This window comes from Clinocottus analis, unplaced genomic scaffold (assembly GCF_023055335.1).
Source record: "Clinocottus analis isolate CAN_PGR_092001 unplaced genomic scaffold, fCliAna1.0.p SCAF_4, whole genome shotgun sequence".
NCBI classification, from domain to species: Eukaryota; Metazoa; Chordata; class Actinopteri; order Perciformes; family Cottidae; genus Clinocottus; species Clinocottus analis.
In genome coordinates, this window is record NW_027176153.1 from 15,902,069 (window position 1) to 15,924,571 (window position 22,503).

Here is a 22,503-nt window from a genome sequence, read left to right on the forward strand (position 1 = left end):
GGGTGTTACCAAAGACATGGACAATGGCTCCATTATATTCAAGCGTCCCAATAAGTGAACATGCACAAACAGCAGGCCCCTGAAACCAAACTTAACTTTACTTAGCTGTTTACCCCCCGTGGTTCTTCGTCACCTTTTAATGAACTGCAATTTAGTCTCTTGAATACCAAATCAGGGATCAACACTCAGAGCTTTTGAAATTAAAAGTTTCCATACACCTGTAAGGAACATAAAGGCGAGGTTTTGATGTCAATCTCATTGTCATGTCATGACTGGTGCACAAAGATGCACAAGTAATATGCAACATTATCTGCTAGGTCAAACATATTAAAAAAACAACATGATTATTAATATAGTGAAGAAAAGGCTGGGTTACGTCAAACTGTAATTTCTTGTTTGTGATTAGGATTGAATACAGCTGTAATCACTTAGTGCTTGTATCGTATAATAACATCTTACTACACTCATTTGTCTGAATCACAGTCTTTACATAGAGGGCCAGAGGAGCTCAAATATTGAGAAACCACATCCATTTACAGTCAAAGCTACTGGAGCTGTTTCTATAGTTCTACTACTCAGACCCACAAGAGTTTGTCTCAAACAGAGCAATGAACCGAATGAACAGGAATTCAGATTTGTTTTGACACTGTCACAACTGTCTTTGCTTTGTAAAAACTGGTGACTCTGCGAAACATTTAGATGGTCAAGAAGTAGTTTACTGTATTTTTGGCTAAAATACAGAAGTTAAGCTGAACGTATTCAGTTCTCAAATCCTCCATCGGGGGTCTCTCTAGCCTCGTGCATGTATCGACTCACATTTATTGTCTGTTAAAACGTCTCTGAATGAGTTGTTTTGTGTGATTTGCAAATTAGAGTAAAATTGTGATGTTACGTAACACTTGCTGCAGATTACCTCGGATGACTCGTCTTGAATTCGTTATGCATTTTTTTTAAACATACAAGAGCTAATTTGCAACAATCTCAAGTTCAACCATTGCAGCATATATTATATTTATATGCTGGCCTATTGTTTTTGGCATTTACACCATGCTTCCTTTTACTGCCAGAATCAGGACGTCCACTTCCAAGTAGAGTGAATAGGAAGAGAATATCAGGAAGGAAATTACAGTAAGAGAAGGAAATAGATTTGCATACAATAGTTTCAACTATTTGCTTTTATCGTGTGAGTTGTGACACATAACAGTAATCAAAACAAAGATGTTATTAAAAACAAAAATTTTATTTTACATAATACCACTCGTCATCCTCCGTGTACAGCAGTACTCTACATACCTGGGGCTGACTTGGAAATCATTTAAATCAAGTCAATTCAATATCACAAAATCTAGCCTCAAGAGCCTTATAGTCTGAGGAAAACCACACCACACACTCTTCTGATTTATAAAGATAAGTTTGTAACTGCTGATTGTTAAGTTACATTGTTTTACTGTATTAAAATGTATGAAAGGGCCTTACGATAGACGGCAATTACCACTAATGAATTGTAATATAGCAGGACGTTTGCTATTTTTTTAATTTAATACTGTACTTTTAAGTCACTTTAGTTTAGTCTGTAACACTTATGTACTGTTCCAAGTGTATGGCTCCTTGATGTATAGCAGTGTTTTTCGCTTTGCTTACATACAATTTAGATGAGGTTCCAATTCAGTATATATTTTGTATGCACGTAATTTGTCTGTTTAGTTTGTTAACCTTATGTTTTCATGACATTTATTGACTAATTAAACGTAACATAATGTGCATTGATGGCTGCTACCAAATATGGCGCCCTGGTAGTTTTGTGAGAGCTTCTCTTTCAACGTTTGGATCCATTTCTCAACATATGACGACGAGAACTGAGACGAGTTCTCGCGATAACTTGACGTCGAGGGGAGTGTCAAATTCCAAGAGAGAGGAGAGGAGAGGGGAGCCACAGCGAGGGCGCAAGGGTGAGTTTGTAAACACTTTATTACCCTTTAAATTACCCATAGATGTGTCGACTGCACTAAACTACGACAAAGTAGCGATTGTCGCGTCAGTTTCTGTGTTTGTTATGACCAAAACTACCCGCATATTTAATTGTCCCAACTGTTGTGGCAGCTCCAGCGTTTCATTCTGTCTCGCGTTTTGCACTCAAGTGTCAGTCCCGCTAACTTCAACTCAACTGCGAGCTTTTTATGTTTTTGTGAAATCGACTGTTAACGTCGTAAAAATGCCGTTTAAGCCCAGTTCCCTGCGGATGTGACGAGAGAGTGCCGCTGCGTACCCGTTGTCATCGCTGAGGCCGGTCGTAAAGCTGTTATTACACCTTGTGGACGCGCGTTCGGCCTGTTGTGAACGTTAGCCGCTCCAGCTAGCCGTGAGGGTTTCGTGGAGACGGAAAGTTGACTTCGGGGTTTCCGACCAATGAGATTGAACGATTCAGTGTTATTGACGGGGTCCTAAGCGGCGCACACGTTAGCTCCCGTTGACTGACGCGCGTGTAGCCAGTTACTGAGGAGAAAAGGCGGACTTGTTACGGGAAAAGGCAGGGCTAAGAGCCCGTATGTCGCCACACGGTAATGACGGCTGAAAAAAGACAAACTTTTTTTAGGCAAGTCGGCGTTTTATGGAAGAAGGAACTAAAGTTTTTTTTTTTTTTAGAACTTTTGACACTGCTCTCTTTTTTACGCGGCTGCGACAACACAAAACCACGTCTGTTTTTGGCGGTAGAATATGCTGTGATGATAATCTGGGTCCGGGCAAGAAGAAACACTAAAGAAGTCAAAGTCTCTTAGTAATAATGATATCCATAGTATCGCAATTTGAGCGCCTCAGGATCCACATCCCCATGCATGTCAACACCTTCATTAGGAATGTAGGTCATGTCTTTGGCAGAGTTGTGCCTCATTCCATCAAATAGAGTTACACCAGAGAAAACTGCAGCCTGTTTTCGTCCATCCAAGCATCTTGACCCACTCTGTGTAATTATATAAGTTTTGTTTTTTTATGCAACGGAAATGTTCTTTGCTGCAACTTAAACGTGATCACTTTATTGCACATATGCTGAATAGATTTCCTGTTTGAAAATATGTTGAGCATGTATGCATTTATATCATTTGTGTCTTTGGCTGGGATGCTATTGTCCATTTTATTGGTCGTTTGTTAATTCAGTATTAGATGTACAATGTTATTGAGGAGTAAGCATAAAATATTGAGTGAAATTAATGTCTGCACCGAGGCAGAGCAGACTTGAGACACCAGACATCAAGTGACACAGTCTTTTTCTTTTTAATTAAAGCCAAAACCTCTCGGGGAGTGTTTATAAAAGTTGCCGACCAGGAATAGTTTCAGCACAGTTTTGCAAATGTAATTTTAGAAAACAGCTCTGGCTGTGTCTATCGTGTATTTTCCTACATTATCTGCTTGCTTTGCATGGATTTAGCTTCAAGGCCTTGTTAGTTATGCAGACAAAGATATAGAATTTCATTTGTTCCATTTACCAAATCTCAGGTTTACTTTGCTTACATAAATACATATTGGCTGTTACACACATCCATCTACAGCCTAGATCTCCCCTGTCACTCATAGCCTACATTTACAGGACCTCACATGTGGTCCAGAAAATATCCTTGATCCTTCAATAGATAAATCACTGACCGACTTTTGCTATTTCACAATTACACTCTCTACCTCCCCCTCCTTTACGTTTTGTCTTTCTTTTTGTGGGGTCTCCCCTACCCTCTGGCAATTCAAGCCTCAGATTCCAGAGTTATGGCTGCAGTGCGAGCTATTAATACGGTTTGTTTAGTCAGTTTCCTAGCAGGCTGCATCAAACACTAGATGGCTGTGGCTGATTATAGCTGCGACTCATACCCCTACACCTGCTGAGTCTGAGAAATACAAGTTAACGCTCGGACTTTGGCAGCAGCTCAATGAGAAGGACAGGAATTAGGGCACTTTGACTGCATGTCACCTTGGATGAAATGAGGCAAAATAGGTGAACTTGATAGCCATGCCTGTAATGAATACCAATCATGTCCATCACTAACATAATAGCAGACTGATTTATTGTCTCTTACAGACTTGAAGTCTGCATTAAGCAGAGCTCTACTGGGTGAAGTAAAACTTTACACTGTCAACTCATTAATTACTTTCAGAGTTTATTCTCAGTGAGACACAACTGAACACAAGTAGTAAATTACCATCAAATTTGTTCTGTATAAATTTAAGTGAATTTAGCTGAGGACTCCAGAGTTTTTAAATATTTAATTCAAGATAGATGGACTTGCCACGAAGCCAAGCAATAGATGATAAAGAAAAGATTAAACACATCTGTTTTAATCAGGTTAAGAGATTGGTTGGGGCAGCTATTAAAACAAATGGCATTTTCCACCCATCATCTGTAATATAGGGTGGACTTCCCACAAAATCAAATCCTACTTTCTGCCTTGGTGCCAGCCGCCAAGTTAATGTCTAGCATGACGTTAGTAAGATATAAACTCTGAAATCTGTTCCCACTCCTCACGCCAGATGTGTCCATTTCCCCACACAGTCCACACCCTCGGTATAACGAGCTAGACAGAGTATCTCGTTTGCAGACACATCTCTATCCAAATAGATTCAGTGGATTGGGAACACTTTGTGAGGGCCCTGGCACCGACCTGTTGCCTTTCTCCAGAGCATGGGAGGCCTGGAAGAAATCAGACTGCTCTTCTTTATCGGCCATCTAATCTGCACAGAGAGGTACAGGGCTTTTGCTTGCAAACACCATGTATACCCCTTCCCTTCATGAAGACATAGAACTGAGAGACACAACGGTTAGGCCTGTTACTGGTCTGGCGTCATGGGAGAGCGTTGTATTTCAGCGCAAGGCTTCAGTAATCATGTGTTGGCTCAGGGGCAGCTGTCCTCTGCAAAAGAGAGAAATAGAGGGAGGAAGGAGGAAAATATACTTACTTCAACACTGGGAAAACTTTCAGACATTTATTCCTCGCCAAAATAATGAATAATCTGTCCCACTCAATAATGTGAGGCTGCATGCTCAATCCTTGTAGTCGGTACAACAGAGGTTAATGTGGTCTGTAACTCAGTTATATTACAGTACCAAATATGTTTAACTGACTTTTGATTTCCAGTTTGTGGAATATCTGTACATATGACGTAAGACATAAGACGAAGGGGGTAGTATTCAATAATTTAGGTAGAACATCATCCTGCTCATCAGCACATGTGTAAACCTTTATGAGTATTGCAGTAGTCAGTGGCTTTTGTTTATTAAAATGTTTCTACGTGTATACATATAAAGGTGCAATGCATGTTGGTAGTTACTTCACTGTCAGTGGGACACTGTTGTATAATAGCTGCCAGATCTCCAGTTGGGCAGGTTCAGAGTGCGAACACATTAATGTCTTCTGTCCATCCCCATTACCACCTTCAATTTCCTCTTTTCAATGGAATGGCCAAGTTAGTTTTCTAAACTTCACAGTTTGTCTTCACATGGCGTGTTGTTCATGGTGGTTTGGTGAAGTTGGTGCTTGAAGGGAGGGGTGTGTGTGGAGTTATTCTCCTCTGTGGAGACAGCTGATAGAAGCAGTAATCCTCCCACAGCTTTTGTTTATGTCACTTAAGCTTCAGACACAACAGGAGGAGGAACCAAACATAATCATGTGCATATTTAACCTTTTGACATTGGCATTACTCAGGGAGAGATGGATGTGGTCTTTGGTTTGTAGTCCTGTGAAAAGCTTTGGAAGTGCATTCAAATGCCCAATAATGTGAACCTTCTTTGCATATGTTATTACAGTGTACACACATGTTGATGATGTATTAGCATCCCAATGAAATCATTCATGTTATGTTTTTATATTATAGGGCTGGGAAATTTACTTAATTTATTGATTTACTGATGTAATACATATTTTATCTACCGAAATGTAATTTTAATGCAATTTCCAAAGACATTATTTTGAGAGTTTGTATGTATGTATGTATGTATTGGAAACATTTTTTTGAGCGTTAGATATGACAATTTATTGTGGTAAAGACTTGAGATAATACAGCCTTATTATAGAAGCAATGTCATTATGAACAATTACTTTGAATTCATTTGAAACATTACACTTCCACTGTTATTCATCTTGGCAACCAGCAAGCAAAGGTAAATGTTGGATATACATCAATATAATATTTATAAAATTATATAACTCATTATATTATTTGAATTTAAGTAATAGTTTAAAGGTTAAATGGACTGAACACAAATGCCTCTCTCTCTATTGGTGATAAGGAGAAGGAGGGATTGGAAGTGAGGGAAGAAGAGACAGAAAGAGAGGGAGGGGTCTTTGTGTAAACGGTAGCTGTCGTTCTCTCGTGTAAGCAGCTTCTCATTCGCCAACCAGAAGCCCCCCTGTGTGAAGGAAGTATCACCAGGGAAACTTCGTCTCGTTGCCTCTGTGCATGTTTTCCTCATTGCCAGGGTTATTTTTAAATAGCATTCAGCTTCCTGCTCAGACTAAAGACTACAAGCCACAGCATCCCTGTTTTGTTATTTTCAGGATTTGCCACTTCACGAATCAAGAAAAGCAGCAGCAATGTTCTCCTCTTCTCCTCTCCCACAGTTACATTGCAAGCTCTTTGCAAAAATGGGGGACGACCGACCTTTTGTGTGCAATGCTTCTGGCTGTGGACAGGTAAGTTGTATCGCTCCTTGTCCTGGCTTTCAGGTGTGTGCATGTATGTGGTGATTTGTACTCTCCAACAGCTGACTGTAACTAATCAAAATGTAATGTATGGTACTTCTTAAACAAAAAAAATACTTGAAAAAGCACTTGATTTACCGAGAATAAAACTTCACATATACAATGAGAGGACTTAAAAATCCTATAAAGACTTCAAATAGCATTCGAACTAGCATGCTGTCTTGTGAGACAACGCTGTCTCCTTCAGCAATGACTCACTGGAAGCTCCAGTGAGTAATCAGTTATTGTTTCAACCTGTCACTGTTGACTTCTAGTGCTGGCAGACACAGGTTTGAGCCACGGCAGTGACTCAGCTGAGTGCCAATAGTGCTCTCACATGCCAGTAATGTGGTGCATTGTCGGAGCTTGGCCTTATATCACAGCAAATTAAAAAAAGTGGGTTCTAGGACTCATGATTATTCAATACAGGAAACATGATGCCTCATGTTGTGCTGAATGAACTGTCTGATCCTGTGTTTAGTTAGGTCTGATATCCTCAGCGTTAGGGATGGATTATCTCTCCTGAAGTCTGGAGGAAGAAAGTGTTTCATGTGGTTAAGAAACATTTGTGATTCATAAGTCATCTTCCATTCTCTGATCACAAGCGATCTGTTGTACATGGGATTTGCGGTTTGAACAACAGGCATGTAAAGCAGCTAAATATGTGTGTGTTGGATGAATAAATTATGATTTGTGTGGTTATTTTCAACTCAGAACATTATGGACACCTAGGGACCCATTCTCTGAACATGTTTTATTTCCTTCGACATGTTTATGTGATGTAAATGCTCTGCATATTTCATTTGTAGATATCATTATTAAAGTAGTTGTCAGTTTAAAACAACATGATCACATAGGAGCTTTTCAGGGCAAAGTGACGTTGATGGCAGTGCAGGTCTCCAGCTGTGGCATAGATGTCATGGTGGTCTTGTTGGCAAACAGATGCCTGTTTACTGAGAGCAACATTATTATTCATTCGGAGGCATGTTTCTGTCCATGTGTCCAAATGTAAATCTAATATTCACTCTTTTTTTGGACTTTGCCAACTCTTGAGTAAAATATCTCACTCTGAAGCTGCTAAATGCACCACTATGTTAGACGAGCTAATGTTAGTCGCAATCTGTGTGTGTCTGCAGTTCGGTGCTGGGCAGGTAGTGCACACTTTGTTTCGCTGAGAAAACCAGCATACTGCAGCTGAAATCAGGGTTGACGGGAGCACTGGGACTGAACAACCAGTGACCCATTTCACTATACAGGCCAGAGCCCCAGACTAACATTTTCACTGGTAGCACTGGTGCACCCAACTTTCTCACTTTTGACACACCATCACATGATTTGGCTGCATGGTATTAATAATGTCCTTTGCCTACGATACACAATATAGCTTCGTAGCTTTCCCCTTGTACCACAACATCAAGATCTGCGGTACCATTGTGGTTGAAAGTGGTATTTAAAAACAAAAATGCTTGCAAGAGTTCTCTGGCCCTCTGTCTCTGTCTCTGTCTCTCTCTCTCTCTCTCTCTCTCTCTCTCTCTCTCTCTCTCTCTCTCTCTCTCTCTCTCTCTCTCTCTCTCTCTCTCTCTTCTCTTTCTCTCTTTTTCTCTTCCTCCTCCTTATCATTATGCATTGACATAAAAAACGGGAAATTTTAACTAGCACAGGTTGCAACATGAAGCCCCTGGTCAAACCATGGGTATCGTAAATCAATGGAATGGATTAGTGCATCTTTAAATATTGTCTAGGCGCAAGCTATCGAACAAGAAATTGACCTGAATGAATAACTGACTGTCTAAATTGAAAGAGGAGCTATCTGTTTAGAGAAATAGCAAACGACTATATAATGGACCAGGCATTTGATTGAAAAACATTTTTACTTAAAAGTTTTCAATCCCTTTGGTTTGCACCAAAACAAGTATTAAGGTTTAGAACCCTGTTTCACACATTATACCAGCTTAAGTATCATTATGCTAATTGTTGTGTAGCTGAGACACGTGCTGCATTCATTTTTGTATCATCTATGATGGTATTTATTTGTGTACATTAAGGCAGAAGCGCCTCATGTCCAAATGCTGTTTTACTCCTGCCCTTTACAAGCAACAATTGTGTACCAGGAAAGTCTGAATCATGCCCATAATAGAACATGGATGATTGGCTCCTGGCTTTACTCAAAGTTTTCCTTTTACCAAGTCAACAACAACAACAACAACAATAACAACAGCCCCCCATTTTATAATATGATCCCCACCATCTATTTTGTGGGGAGGGGAAATCCCAACTGCCAGTATGTCATGCAGGGAGATTAGTTGGAGATAGTTTCCTCTGCAAGATCCAGCCGCCTTGTTCAGAGGAAAGAGGCAAATGAGACGTAGTTGTATTGGTGATGCTGCCTGGTTCGGCTAAAAATAAGCCCCCTGACACTTGACTGTGTTTCCACTTCACTCTCTCACGTATGAACTCGCAACTGCAACGCAACTCCCAAAATAGGCTGCAGCAAATAGTGAATAAGCCAGTACCAGAGCTAAGATTATTCCTCCTACGTCTCTGACTGATTCACCTCGCCAATTCTCCAAAGAAGAAGTGCTGCATCTCAGATGATGGCTGTGGGGGCTTCTCTTCAGAAGGTCCCATTTGTCCAAGTGCCAGACCTCTTGTATCTTCCAGTGTGGATACCTGATAGGAAATAGAACGGAGGCTAACATCGAGCTTCATTGATTTTGTAAGACACTAGTTTAACAACAATGTGTTCTCTTCTGTTAAAACACCCTACACTTGCATTTGTAGCATCTGTTGTGATGTGTCAGCTTATTTGATTTTGCTATTTTTGTCATGCCACCAGACCACATCAATTTCTAGACTACTTCGTCTTGCTTTTAATTTGAACGCTTTTAAAATCAATTTATTTGTCATACAGAACCTTTTTAATGTCTAGATAACACAAGTTTGTGTAAAGATATTTGAGCCTGTGTCCTGCAGCTATAATGGGCCCATTCAAGAATTTCAGACATAAAAACCGAGACAGTGCTCTTTATGGTTTGTCACAAAGTGTGTGCAATGGAGGCTGCATGTGTTGGTCTTTACCTCCAAGAAATGATCTGGCTGGGATTATTGCAATTCTGGAATATGCTATCTGGGTTAATGGGCTATTTCCTCAAGTCACCAGAACAAGTAGCCAATTACCCATAGGCTACTTCATATAATGTACTTATCTTTCCTCTTTTCTTCTTATTCCAGAGGTTTACCAATGAGGACCATTTGGCTGTACACAAACACAAGCATGAAATGACACTGAAATTTGGACCAGCCAGGACTGACTCTGTAATTATTGCAGGTACTGTTTCCCTTCCAAACAAAACCACAGCATCTTTGTTAAATATCCCCTTCCTGACTGTGTATGAATAGAGTACCTCCACATCAGTGTGTTCCAACACTATTGGCACAATTTCAAGATAAGCAGCTCTAAAGACACATTCATGACATGGGTTTCTATATTTAAGGCTTAGTGTGAAAGCGATGCTTTGAATAATTATCTGTGTTCGTTCCCTTTTGCCAGACCAGACACCTACTCCCACCCGCTTCTTAAAGAACTGCGAGGAGGTTGGTCTGTTCAATGAGCTGGCCAGCTCCTTCGAAGAAGAAGACGAGAAGAGAGCAAAGAACTCCGTAAGAAAGTGGTTTATGATTCTGCCAATGTTTTCATCTGTGTTTGAATATGTGTTATAGCTTTTATGTTTTATTATTAACAGAAACCATTGGAATCTCCAGCAAGACTCCCACATTGTGAAAAACATTTTTGTACTTCCTTCTTTCTCACCTCAAGTGTTGAAGTGAAAAATAACTGCTTTCAGAAATCCCTGCTTTTTGCATTCATCAGTATAATCTGAACTGTTTTATTGACTTTTTTTAGATGGTTTTATTTAAATAGAGTATTGTGTTTTTTTTGGACAAAATAGTGTTAATTGATTTTGTGGTTGTTTGGTTTGTGTGCTAAATACCAGCTTACTTTTTTGATGTGAATTAGGCTGTTATCTTCGATAAGTCACGTAAACTAACACTCTTTATCTCTCTCTCACTCACTCTCTTGGTCCTCCTCAGCTTCCTGCTCCCAACGCTGTGGCTGTGGACATGAGCATGCAGACAGCAGCAGACGTGAAGGTGAAAGAAGAGGAACCTGTAGAGGTTGACTCCTCCTCGGCACCAAGCAGCCCTGACTCTTACTCTGAAGATTCGGACAACTACAAGCCTCTGGTCAAAGGAAAGGTAGGAACAAATGTGAGGAGGGGGGATTACATGAGTGTTCAGAGATGAGGGTGGATCCTGAACAGTCAACTCACCTCACTGCTATTCTCCAAGGACACACCACCCAGAAGTTCAGCCCCCACCCCGACTATTGTGCGTCCAGGTTCCCTTCAACTACACTTGGGCTTTGATGCCCTTCAGCCCACCATGCCGTCACCCACCTCTGTCATCACACAGACACCACCTTCCAATCGAACTCTGGGGTGAGTAAAGTCTTTCTACTGACTTTTAATGACTACTTTAAATATGATTCGCCTGAGGTAGCTTTAAAGTTTTTACATTTGTTTTCTAATGTTCCATTAAAATCTGTATTTTACTTTTTCTAAGAAAGCTCTTTAAATGATCACCCATCATTTAAACTCCTTGGCTTAAATTCCCCCATTTATTTGACCAAGATAACTTCTTGGATTTTTTGCGATTACCTGAAAAAATATAATCAACCAAATCTTTATTTCGATATTTTCAGATTAACACTGGCTCGGCCGCCAGCTCTCCAGGCTTTTAATATATTTTACCAAAATCACCAAAATTTGAAAAGCAATAGCTTCGTGAATACTTGTACACTACAAAGGGTCTGACTTATATTTATATTATTCTAAACAGTATCTTGCCGATTGATAAATTGGAAATCGTATCTTGAATGCAAATACGCTGATAACCATTGGTGTAATATCCTTGAAATTGGTAATTTGTCCTCCTGTGTATTGTCTACTTGATATTGTCATCATTTATCAACATAGAACCTTAGTAATAGTTTTTGGAAATGCCTGTTTTGGTTCAGTAAAACACCTTACTGAAAACACATACGCTACAGGCGTAGTCCACATTTCCCATATTCTCTAAAACGCAATGTTGAAGCTTAACTATGTTGTGGGTGAACCCTTCAAACTTAGAATGACATCATGTTTTTTGTGGTTGCCCACTTTTTATACATTTCCTCATTATTAATCAGACATATATTGCGTCGGGAAAAAAAAGTGTGTTTTGCTTTTGACAGATTAGATTTACATAAGTATTTATGCATGTAAGTGCGAATTTTATGGGAATAAAGTGGATAATTTTTTTTACAAAAGGTGATCGTTGCTTTGTTATAAAAACGCTGTCGTATAAAATTGTTATTTCTACAAGCATCACTGAACTTCCGGTTCCTGCCTGTCCGCCTGTCTAGTTCGCCAACCAGCCACTACCCCATGATGATGCTTCCATCTGGTCAGGCAGTGCCTGTGTTCCCTGGTCCAGGACAGATGCCCTCTGTCATCAATGTAAGGCAGACCAACAGTCTAAACATGTTGAACATCAATTTTACAACTAAGAAGTTGGTTCACGGTGTGAAATTTGTGCATCTTATCTGGTCTCCAGCTGGTCCGACCCATGAGCATGGTACCCAACATTCCTGGAATCCCCGGTCCTCCTCTGGGAGGCAGCAGCAGCGGCTCTAACTCCCCTTCTGGCTACAGCATCCACTCAGAGGCCAAGATGGTCAGCACTAGATTAGCTTTCTATTTTTATTTCTTTATCTGTTCTTTTTGTCTCCACCTTCACCCTCCAGCCTTCCTCTGCACTGACTAAGTTTGTTCATCATATGACTTTTTACTGCAGTTTTTTGTTTATTAAACCCTTAAGGCATACCAAACTAACATCAAAGAACTAGTGGCGACGAAGGCTGACTGTTGCATCGCCTCACGTGGCCTTTTTCTTGGCCAATAAGTAGCACTTGAACACTCCGCAAAGACTACAGCCAACAGCCAACAAGTGTGTATGTTTTGCAGCATGGATATATAAAGAGAACTGGATACAGCTCTGGAGTTTTATTAGAATCCAGATTCAGCGTTAAGTGTTTTTTACTGTAAGGACCTAATTATTTATTTAAGGGCTATTCAAGTGATTGTACTGAGAGGTTGATTAACCCCCAAAACATTATACACTGATTCAGACGTTTCTTTAAAAATGTAAGTCTATGGGAAAAAGTAATTTTGGCCAAATGGCATCACGTGACGGGCCGTTAAACTGTTAATTCCACAGTTTGGCCACTCTGTAAAATTTGCTTCCAAGCCTGGTTCTTTTTCTGGGGGCTTGTTCTGCACCGGAGTTAGAGGATGTCACTTAATACAAGCAGGTGGCAGTAGTCTGTATTTGTCATTCAGAAAGGGAAAGCGGAAGCCCGAGGACTGCAGATATACAAGCAGTTGTTATGATACCTACAAGAAACAAAGTAGGGTTTGCCTTCAAAGTTGCAGAGTTTTTCTAGAGTCTCTCTAGTGCATACATGTACACAATCTGAAACTTAAATAAAATAGTGTACAGTAAATGTAATGGACTATTCATTAAGGAGGGATTATAGACAGATATGGAACTCTTTATTACCAAATAACGGTTGTCGCAATTTTTTGAATCTTTACATTTACTCCAGAGTTGAACTCAAAAGCTTGAAAATTAAGATGAAACTGTGTGACACTGTCAGGTCAGCATGGGCACACACATCTGCAGAAATATTGCTAATTTTTACAATCATGATCCCAAAGAGAAGCCAGGTATTTCTCGAGGCAAAAGGGCAGTACAACCTGGTGCTTATGTCATTATGTTATTAAAACATCTGAGATCTTGAAGAAAACAGGTGTATTGCATGTGAAATGTGTAACTAATTGCTACATATAACAGAACAAACATTTATCACGAGAAATAACACATAGTGTTATCTTCCTTTAGGCTGTATTCATGATTAGCAACTAATATTTCATCAAAGTTGCTGATGCTATAAATGAGTTGATGGGTTAAAGAGAGTCAACTTAGTACACTCTAGGTTGATCGGGTTTGCAATGATGCTGCAGTGTTTAAATATCAACATAAAATAGACCAAAAAATTGTGCTTTTGAATCTGACTTTCTGTTTTGGCTTTCTTGGCCTTTTTTTTTTTAGCAATTAGGTCTTTTCCGCAGAGATAACGGTGGTTTGGGCTGTGTATTGGGCTTGTTGTTGATCATCATGTCATGTCATTGTTTTACTGTAGCGTCTGAAGGCTGCTCTGTCGCAGCAGAGCCCGTCAGGATACCATATGGGGATGATGGCCATGGGCGGCAGCCCCATGATACCTCAGAGGGCAGAGCAGAGCCAGCTGCTGGTCCAACATCCAGATGCTCCGTCACCTGCACAACCTCAGGTACACTATGTTGTCTATAGTCAAAGACCTGACTGTAATCTGACTTTCAGGTTCAATAATTATGTTACTAAAATTGTGAAAATCCACTAAAAGTAACTGAGCTAAGTTTTGTTTGATGTATGGCACATCCCTTGTTGCAGTTAAAGAGAGATGACTGTAAGCGACCATGACTAAAATAATGAAACTATGACTCAAACTTCCCTTTTCTTTCTTGTCTTTCTTCCGCTCCCCTCCCCTGTCTCTCTGTTTCCTTATCGCCCTGACCCGGTTCTCCCTCTAGGTATCTCCAGCACAGCCTACAGGTGGGCGGCGGCGGCGGACGGCAGAAGATGACCCAGATGAACGAAGGCAGCGGTTCCTCGAGAGGAATCGGGCCGCTGCATCGCGCTGCAGACAGAAACGCAAACATTGGGTCAGCTCTCTAGAGAAGAAGGCTGAGGAGCTCTGCACCATGAACGTCTCGCTGTCGGTGAGTGGGCCTCGAGTGAGTGGGCTGGGATGAAATGAAGCCTGTGGGGGGGGCCTGTGTTAGTTTGTGCATTGTCAGTCACTGTGCACAGTTCACAGGCTTTCCTGTTGTGGAAGTTTGTGAGGTGTTTACATCAGTTTCACATTGTTGAATTTACAGGATTTTAAACCGTTTACAACTTCTTTCACATATTTGTTTTCTCCAGTGGTTGCAGGTATTTATTTTACACTGCGTGACCACTTCTCTACTGCCTGTACGTGAAAACAAGACTCTTTACCCCTTTAGAGCTGAAAAACATTAAATATCCATTCGTGGTAAAAAAAAAGTTTGGTCTGTCTGTTTTTAATAATATGATTTTGTTTGGGGGGGGGGGGTCAACTGTAAGTAACTATGATATGAATTTTCTATGAATTATTGAAAAGTGGTGTAAGTCATATTTTCTTGTCCTTCAGAATGAAGTGTCTCTGTTACGGAACGAGGTGGCTCATTTAAAGCAGCTGCTGCTAGCCCACAAGGACTGTCCTGTGACCACCCTACAGAAGAGGACTGCCTACTTAGGTGAACCTTTTTAAATCAATGAAATATTCCTCCTATGGTAGCCTCTCATGTTTACTTTCTCACTCAGATGATTCAGGACAGAATTCTTAAACGGTGCACAGGGGTTACTGTTAAGAATGGTTGTAAGTGAAATGCTTTTGCCAGTTTAAGTATATATCTGTACTTGTGTCGTCTTCTTTTCTGTGTAGCCGTAGAAGAGAGCATGAAAGACACCTCGGAGCCGACAGGCTCCCCTGCCCCGGTGATCCAGCACAGCTCTTTGGCACACAGCCCCTCTGCAGGGCACAACGGCCTGAGCTCAAGGGCAGCAGCTGAGGCCATGGCTATGTCTGTTCTGGCAGGAATGGGCCAGCAGCAGAGGGCTGAGAGCGGACCCTCTCACATTATCATGGCTGCACAGTCTCAATCCGCTGCCAGATGATGAGCGATGCGCCCACCGCCCCCAGACTTGGCTCACGATCATCACCCAGGGATAAAAAAGAGCAGCGGAACCCCCTCCTAACTTTTCAAAATTTCTCATCTTCCCCATCACCCTTCGCTGTGCTCCTCTGCTCTCTCTGACCCTCTTGTGGAGCCATCGAGCTGTGGCATGAAGCTCAGCAGCAGCCTTCTGAGAATGGACTGAGACTTTTGAGAGAGCTTCCTGTTCACTTTGCCATAGACTACAGGGGCTGGACTCCAACCTCCCATCCTCGTTTCCCCACTCTGTGCTTCCCCGCTCATCTCTCCTCACTGGACTGTAGGACTGCATCGCTCTGAGTGTATGCCGCCATGAACTTCCCATGTGGTCAGGTGCACAGCTTCTAACTCACTAGGTGTTTTGCATAAACATTCTCGATCAAATCAGATACCAAACAACACACAGGACTTTACACTGTTTTCAGCAGGGATTTGTGCCTTGTGCTCCTCGACTTGTTAGCCACGCACACACACTCACACACACACACACTCACTCACACACACACACACACACACACACACACACACACACACACAACATCACAGCATACGTCCCTGAACATCCTTGGCTCCAAAATGCATTAGTTGTCTAGACGTTAGTGACTCGGATCTCAAATTCTCACTCAAACCTTTTATAAATGGTTACACCGTTTTGGGGTTTGTTTCAACATGGACCTAAAACTTTACCTCAATTACTCCCCTTTTAAGATAAAATGAATAAAGTGTGTGTGTGATAAGCTCTGTGGGTATATGGTTATGTACATCACAACATAGCAGTTTGCCTACTCCTGAACTGATACGTTAATAGCTGGATTGTTCGCATGTGACTATTAGGGTGTCATGTTCTTGACACAGCTATGTGCAGCTAAATACTTTTTTGTTATTAATTGGCACATTGTCCCAGACTAGTCACAGACCAGAACCAAAATCCATTGGATTGACTTTGTATTATCTTAAATTAGTTTGTTTGAACAACAGTTTTTTTCTGACCTGAAGGGAATTCAACCTCTCTCCTCCCCCTTACTTTCCTCTAGAAGACAGTTTTGCTGTTCCTTGGTTTGTAAGTGGATGCCTTTTTCATTTAATATGAAACAATTCTAGTGACTGTGTTTCTCTGTGTGGGCCCTGGACTTACTGTAACTGTTATTTTCACACTTCTCAGGATGGTTGCACATCCTTGCTGCTCGTTGGAAGTGCGATGAACCCAGTCACCCTGCTCTTTACCAAACCTAAACTAAGCCATACTGACCACAAATCAGATCTCTGACTCCAAAGACCACCTTGTACTTGTTCTGGGGACAGGAAGTAATTAGCCTTACTGTTAGTTTGTGACTCAGAGGTCATAGTGACAAAATCTACAGTATATCCCTGCTTGTTACTTGCACTTACACTCAGTCTCACATACAGTGTCTGATGATTTTGCCTTAAATTCACATTAGTGCCTCCGATAATCCCCCAAAAAACAGACAGATTTGCTCTGTGGGGAAAAACAATTGAGCCTAAGAAAAATATATTTGTATTAATTTGTCAATTTCATAAAATAACAATCTTATGGATTTTCCAGATTCATCAAAGCCTTTAAAATTAGTCTCTTTTCAGTGACATAAAATGATCCCATACTTGCCTGTCATCTGGTGGAGAGACACAGCAAATCATCTTCACTGGAAAAAGCTTTGAGGGAGAAAAAAGTTCAGATGTCTTTTGACTGTTAATGAATGTCTCCAGTTCTTTATAATCCCACCAAGATATTTTGTCAAGATATCAGTATATGTTTTCATAAACACCGAAACAAGCCGTTTGCTTTCCTTGTTTTTTCATAAATTTGCCAGATGTGATATTTCAAAAACAAGATATCTGTCCATTAACTCGAGGGCATGTCTTTATGCACTAAAATAATGCAAGTTCATTGTTGCTTTGTGTTTCTGTTCTGTTCATTTAAAGTTGTTGCAGTTCTCTTGATCTTTTTCAGGAGTATCAGATCCATTTTTTTATTTTCATGTTCCTCCCATGTGTACTGTATTCATTAATGGGAATGTGCCCGGCAACTTTAAAACCTTTCACCTTTGACTGAAACCTTTGTCCTACAGTCCCCTGGGAGACCCCGACATGTTGTTGTACTTCAGAGCTGGCACTATATTTGGCTGGCCGTCCCTTATAGACGATTGTTCATATGAAATGAAAAGTCAAACTATATTTAGCTTTCATGTAATTCATGTCCTTGGCACCTTTTCTGTCATTTTTTTCGGTTTTCTTGTGTTGTGTGCTATTTTCAGCACTATACAACCCTTGTCATAACGCTTCTGATTGTAATGATGAATATAGAAACTAATTTCTTTAACACAGAGATTTATTTTTTGTTTGTTTGGTTTTCTACAGAAAAATATCATTAGTCCTCTTTCAAAAAGTGATTTTGTTATATCTGTAAAGATGAATTTGGTCGTGTCATTTGACTGCCCTTCTAACTTATTTTTTAATTGGTCAACTAACAATGGTCATAACAGTCTTTTGGCATATTAATGTTACCTAGAATTGTTGTGAAAAGAGCAATTTAAAGAAAAATACAAAAAGTGAAAGTTGAATAGTATATAAATGGTTTTTCACACTCCCACTGTTGGACTGATAATTTCAAAAAAATGTCCTTGTACTGTACATATCTGTACTATATGAATATATTTACTTTTCCATGCATGTCCAAGTGGAATACTATGAACACTTACAGTGTTGCAGTTTTAATTAAAGAAACTACATACATAATGAACATTTACAAGGTTTTGTTTGTTGTCAGTTTAGATTCACAACAGCAAAAATATGTTATCTCTAAATTGGCTCTAAAATTGGAGGTATGCAGTTTTTGGTTAAAGAATGAATATAAAAGAATAATATCCTGTATGTTGGGACACTACTGTCTGCTTTGTTCATAATTGCCTGTAACCATTGTTGAGAGAGGAGCAAAATAACTAATTCTAAGTACTATGGTTCCTTCCTTGTGTTGTAGTTTTAGAGTCAGCGCTCAAATTGTTTTGGAAGAATTTGAGGATTCAGAGGTAATGTCCTCCATGTAGCATTCTGGAGTTGTATTCTACAATTAAAAACATACACCTTATCATATAGACTGATTCTAGGTTGTTTTTTTTACACTCAAAGAGAGATCAAACACTATAGTATCTACTTTAAAGGTCCAATAGAGTAATAAGATATTTTTCCTTGCGTTCTCCGGTCAAAGTGTTGTATAAATACTGTGAAAGTATTGAAACACTCCATCTATGGAGAAATGCACACTGCCCATATTTAAGATTTATGTAGGGTTATAATGTCACATCTATACAATTAGGGATGTCCCAACTAATTACTTACATAGTTGAAGCGTGATGTATCTATAGAAAAATAATATCAACATTATCAGCTGAGATACATTTCAGACGACTAATGCTTAATGTTGGTAATCGAATCAGGCTCCTTGCGTTGAATCAACAAATAGTCGACTATTCGAGGTCCACCCAAATCTGCAATATTTAATACCATTTCACAGTTTTTAATGTAAACATGCTGAATGTGTCCCAGTTTATTTGTGGTTGGAGTGTATGAGACTGACACCAGCTGACAGGATGTAAACATTGACCTCAGGGCTAATGTAGTGCAGCGTTTCAGGAAGTAGGTCAATACAAGTAAATTCAGACAGCGTGAGAAACATTCTGAGTTTTTTTTTTTTTTTTTAACATTAAAGCATGTCAACATATTCTTGAAGAAAAACAAAATACAACAACCTGTAAATGGACATAAATGTTTTCCGAGAAGCGGTGGTGTGTATTTAGAGACTGGACTCTTCACTCAGTATTTTGGAAATCCTTGCGATGGCCCTGCTTTTAAGTTGATGTGACACAGTAGCCTACAATTATGCTGTTATGTCAAGTTTGCTTTGAACCTTGTTGTCCTTATAAGACAATGTCCATGTTTGTTATAAGGAAAACAGGGTCGTAACTTTTTGTAAGCAGCCCTTAATTGCAGAGGAAGTGGTTGAAAGGGTATGTTTATTTTTTATAATGGTTACAGTCACGATGCCTTTTTAAGTATTCTTACATGAACTTACTTACAATAAAGCACTTCATCTCCAGTAGGACCAGGGTCAAATTGAACTGCTTTGGGGCTAAAAACAATTCCCCTTGGGGATTAATAAAGTACATATCTATCTATCTATCTATCTATCTATCTATCTATCTATCTATCTATCTATCTATCTATCTATCTATCTATCTATCTATCTATCTATCTATCTATCTATCTATCTATCTATCTATCTATCTAAAACAAGTCTTAAAGTGTACATTAGTTAGTGTGTCCATAACAGCCTATTAACGATCGGTCAACTACTGATTTGAAGCAAAGTGCACAGCATTTACTGTTCCAGCGTCAACAAAATAACACAAGACATTCGAAGACATCTTCTTGAGCATTGTGGACTTTTGATGTGCAGTCTTCACTATTTTCTGCCATTTTATTTTTCAAAGATTTAATAAAGGAAATAATTGTCACATGGATAAACATTGACAACAATCATTAGTCGCAGCTCTACAACCGACACATGCCATGTTACATTAATAATGGTTTATTTGATAAGGGGACAGTGCACATTAAGAAAAATATTTCTGTAAATGCGCCAGAGTTAGTCAAGAAGCTGTAGTCTTGAGAGGCAGATGTTACGAAACAATCCTAATAAGAGAAATAAGATATATATATATATGTGTGTGTGTGTGTGTGTGTGTGTGTGTGTGTGTGTGTGTGTGTATATATATATATATATATATATATATATATATATATATATATATATATATATATATATATATATATTATAACAAGGTTATACAATATTGAACCTTTACATTGTGTGAACAAACTATGAATAAAGTGAGAATATTAATATACGTAGTATCATCTTTCAGGAGACTCTTAGACAGTATCATGTAATAACAAGACATGCAACCCTAACCCTAACAAGACACATAATCAACATAACAAGGTGCTAAAATCAGTCAGACACAGCTAAACAACAATAAAAGACATGCATGTAGGTGGATGATGGCCAACCAGAAAAGTACAGACAGTTGAATTATATTGTATTTGTTCCACCGCACCAGAGACCAACCAGTAGACCCACTCCTATGCTGTAATATAGCGTAGGAGTGCAATTTCTTTGGCCGATAACTCTTGAAAACTCAAAAGTACCACACAGTGAACCTGGTACTGTTTGGGGCCTCTGGGCAGATGCCTATTCTGCCTGTTCATTTCCTAATCCAAGTTAATCCGGTAGTTTTTCCACCATTGCAAGCCACAGTCTAGTTGTAAAGGAAGAACAACACTTACACATGCTTTTATTATCTTGCCAGATGATAAAGTGGAACTTTATGTTCTTCTTCTGTGAGTGAAACCTCTGGCATTCCACCAGGGGCCCAGGATCTCACCGGAGCGAGAATTGTGCAGCGCTATTCAAGTAAAAGGTGTTTCTGCCAGTGAGACGCCAGGGGGAGCAACCGTTTCGGTGTGTGTGTTTTCCTGGGACGCAGCGAACCAACGTACAGGCGAGGTAAAGGCAGTCACGTGACCCCTCGTTGCCGTTGGTGAGTTTTCCCATTATGGCGGAGGGGCCAGCCGTGCGGATGGACCGTCTCTCCCACTCTGATGCTTGTTTTGTGTCTTGAGAGAGGGCGTTATATTTTTTATTTTTCTACATACACCCGCGACGGACTGGTTCCTTTTCAACGAGACGGCTCTTGTGTTTATCGGCGAAGTCATGGCAGACCGCGGCGGGGATTTGTCCGCCCTGCCGAAGGAGGTTAGAGACCAACTGGCGGAGTTGGATCTGGAGCTGTCTGAAGGTAAGGGAGGGGAGGACGCCGGTGGGCTCGGGGGTGGTGTGGGGTGGATGCTACAGCATATTTTCAAGCTAGCTATGTGTCTCAGCTGTCCAGGCTAACCAGCATCGATTAACCCAGCAGTTTCCCTCCCTTTATTCTACTCAACAGTTCATCATACTTGACTGAGTGTTCGTGTAGACTAAAGCTAGCTTATTTTGTGCTAGTACAGGATGTGGGTACGCAAGCTAGCAGTGCATGACAAGCAGCAGGGGGAAGAGAAAGGCTTCCATCCATTTCCTCGTGTCTTGCTTTATCTCAAACCATTTAAAGCTAAACGTCCATTGAGACATTTGTTTCTGAACCCAATCTTCTCATTTCTATCTTATTGAATGTCAAAAAGCTCAGAGAGATAGATGGTGTATTTTTGTGTGTGAGAGTTTCTATGAATCTATGTGTGTGCGTGTCTGGATGGCCAGAGGCAAGGTCTGGCTATCACTGCTAGACCCTACTCCTGTCAACTTGGTCATACTTTTTCACATGGTGGCGATTTGATTCACCTGTGAACACTTGATGGCTTCCAGTTTGACATAATTTACTCGACTAGAACTTGACATCTGTCTTCAGGTTTGTGTTGAAACAAATGGTGTTGAAAAAAACTGTGAGTCACTGTGACCAGTGTTGCGATTTAATGACGGGTCCTTTAGTCATCATTTACTATGTTGTCATATGAAGATACAGACTGTAATGAATGACGGTCAGTAATTAACATGGTGTATGACTTCAGTGATCAACAATATATACACGCAGAGCCTTGGACACCTGTGTAAACCTGCTATAACTGGAATTATAGGTTTACCTATGTGCGCCGCTAATCATGGGTTTCACCAGCCTCAATCTTGTGGACAAATTGTGTGAGATCTTTGTCAGGTGTACGCTATGTTTGTTCTGCCCCTTGTGGATTTAGGTGGGTGATGGAAGTGTCTATTTATTGTA

The 22,503-nt window shown here is 40.1% G+C and overlaps 2 protein-coding genes across 4 annotated transcripts in view; both read left to right on the top strand.

The window, feature by feature from the left end:
• Window positions 1-1,880: 1,880 nt before the first annotated feature.
• atf7a (activating transcription factor 7a) lies at window positions 1,881-18,416 on the top strand. Of its 3 annotated transcripts, none has more exons than XM_068597855.1 (12): window positions 1,881-1,949; window positions 6,600-6,671; window positions 9,951-10,047; window positions 10,270-10,379; window positions 10,812-10,976; window positions 11,070-11,218; window positions 12,184-12,277; window positions 12,375-12,494; window positions 14,023-14,172; window positions 14,453-14,641; window positions 15,094-15,199; window positions 15,388-18,416. In XM_068597855.1, exons 2-12 carry the CDS (start codon window positions 6,624-6,626, stop codon window positions 15,618-15,620), a joined length of 1,461 nt encoding a protein of 486 aa, XP_068453956.1. In that variant the 5' UTR covers window positions 1,881-1,949; window positions 6,600-6,623; the 3' UTR covers window positions 15,621-18,416. The 3 variants fall into 3 exon arrangements, with proteins under 3 accessions (XP_068453956.1, XP_068453955.1, XP_068453954.1); XM_068597854.1 differs by having other exon boundaries at window positions 1,933-1,949; window positions 6,537-6,671; XM_068597853.1 differs by lacking the exon at window positions 1,881-1,949 and adding an exon at window positions 6,325-6,353 and having other exon boundaries at window positions 6,537-6,671.
• Window positions 18,417-21,279: 2,863 nt separating this feature from the next.
• dip2ba (disco-interacting protein 2 homolog Ba) overlaps window positions 21,280-22,503 on the top strand; it is a 38,409-nt gene continuing 37,185 nt past the window's right edge. Inside the window, exon 1 of the mRNA XM_068596856.1 lies at window positions 21,280-21,531. Coding sequence (XP_068452957.1) covers window positions 21,447-21,531 — 85 coding nt within the window. The 5' untranslated portion in view covers window positions 21,280-21,446. The remainder of the gene's footprint in view (window positions 21,532-22,503) is intronic.

Coding starts and splice junctions, on each gene's coding strand:
- atf7a (XM_068597854.1), top strand. CDS start 6,573: ATGTTCTCCTCTTCTCCTCTCCCACAGTTACATTGCAAGCTCTTTGCA. Junction 10,380..10,811: donor AGAAGAGAGCAAAGAACTCC/GTAAGAAAGTGG, acceptor GGTCCTCCTCAG/CTTCCTGCTCCCAACGCTGT. Junction 11,219..12,183: donor CCTTCCAATCGAACTCTGGG/GTGAGTAAAGTC, acceptor CCGCCTGTCTAG/TTCGCCAACCAGCCACTACC.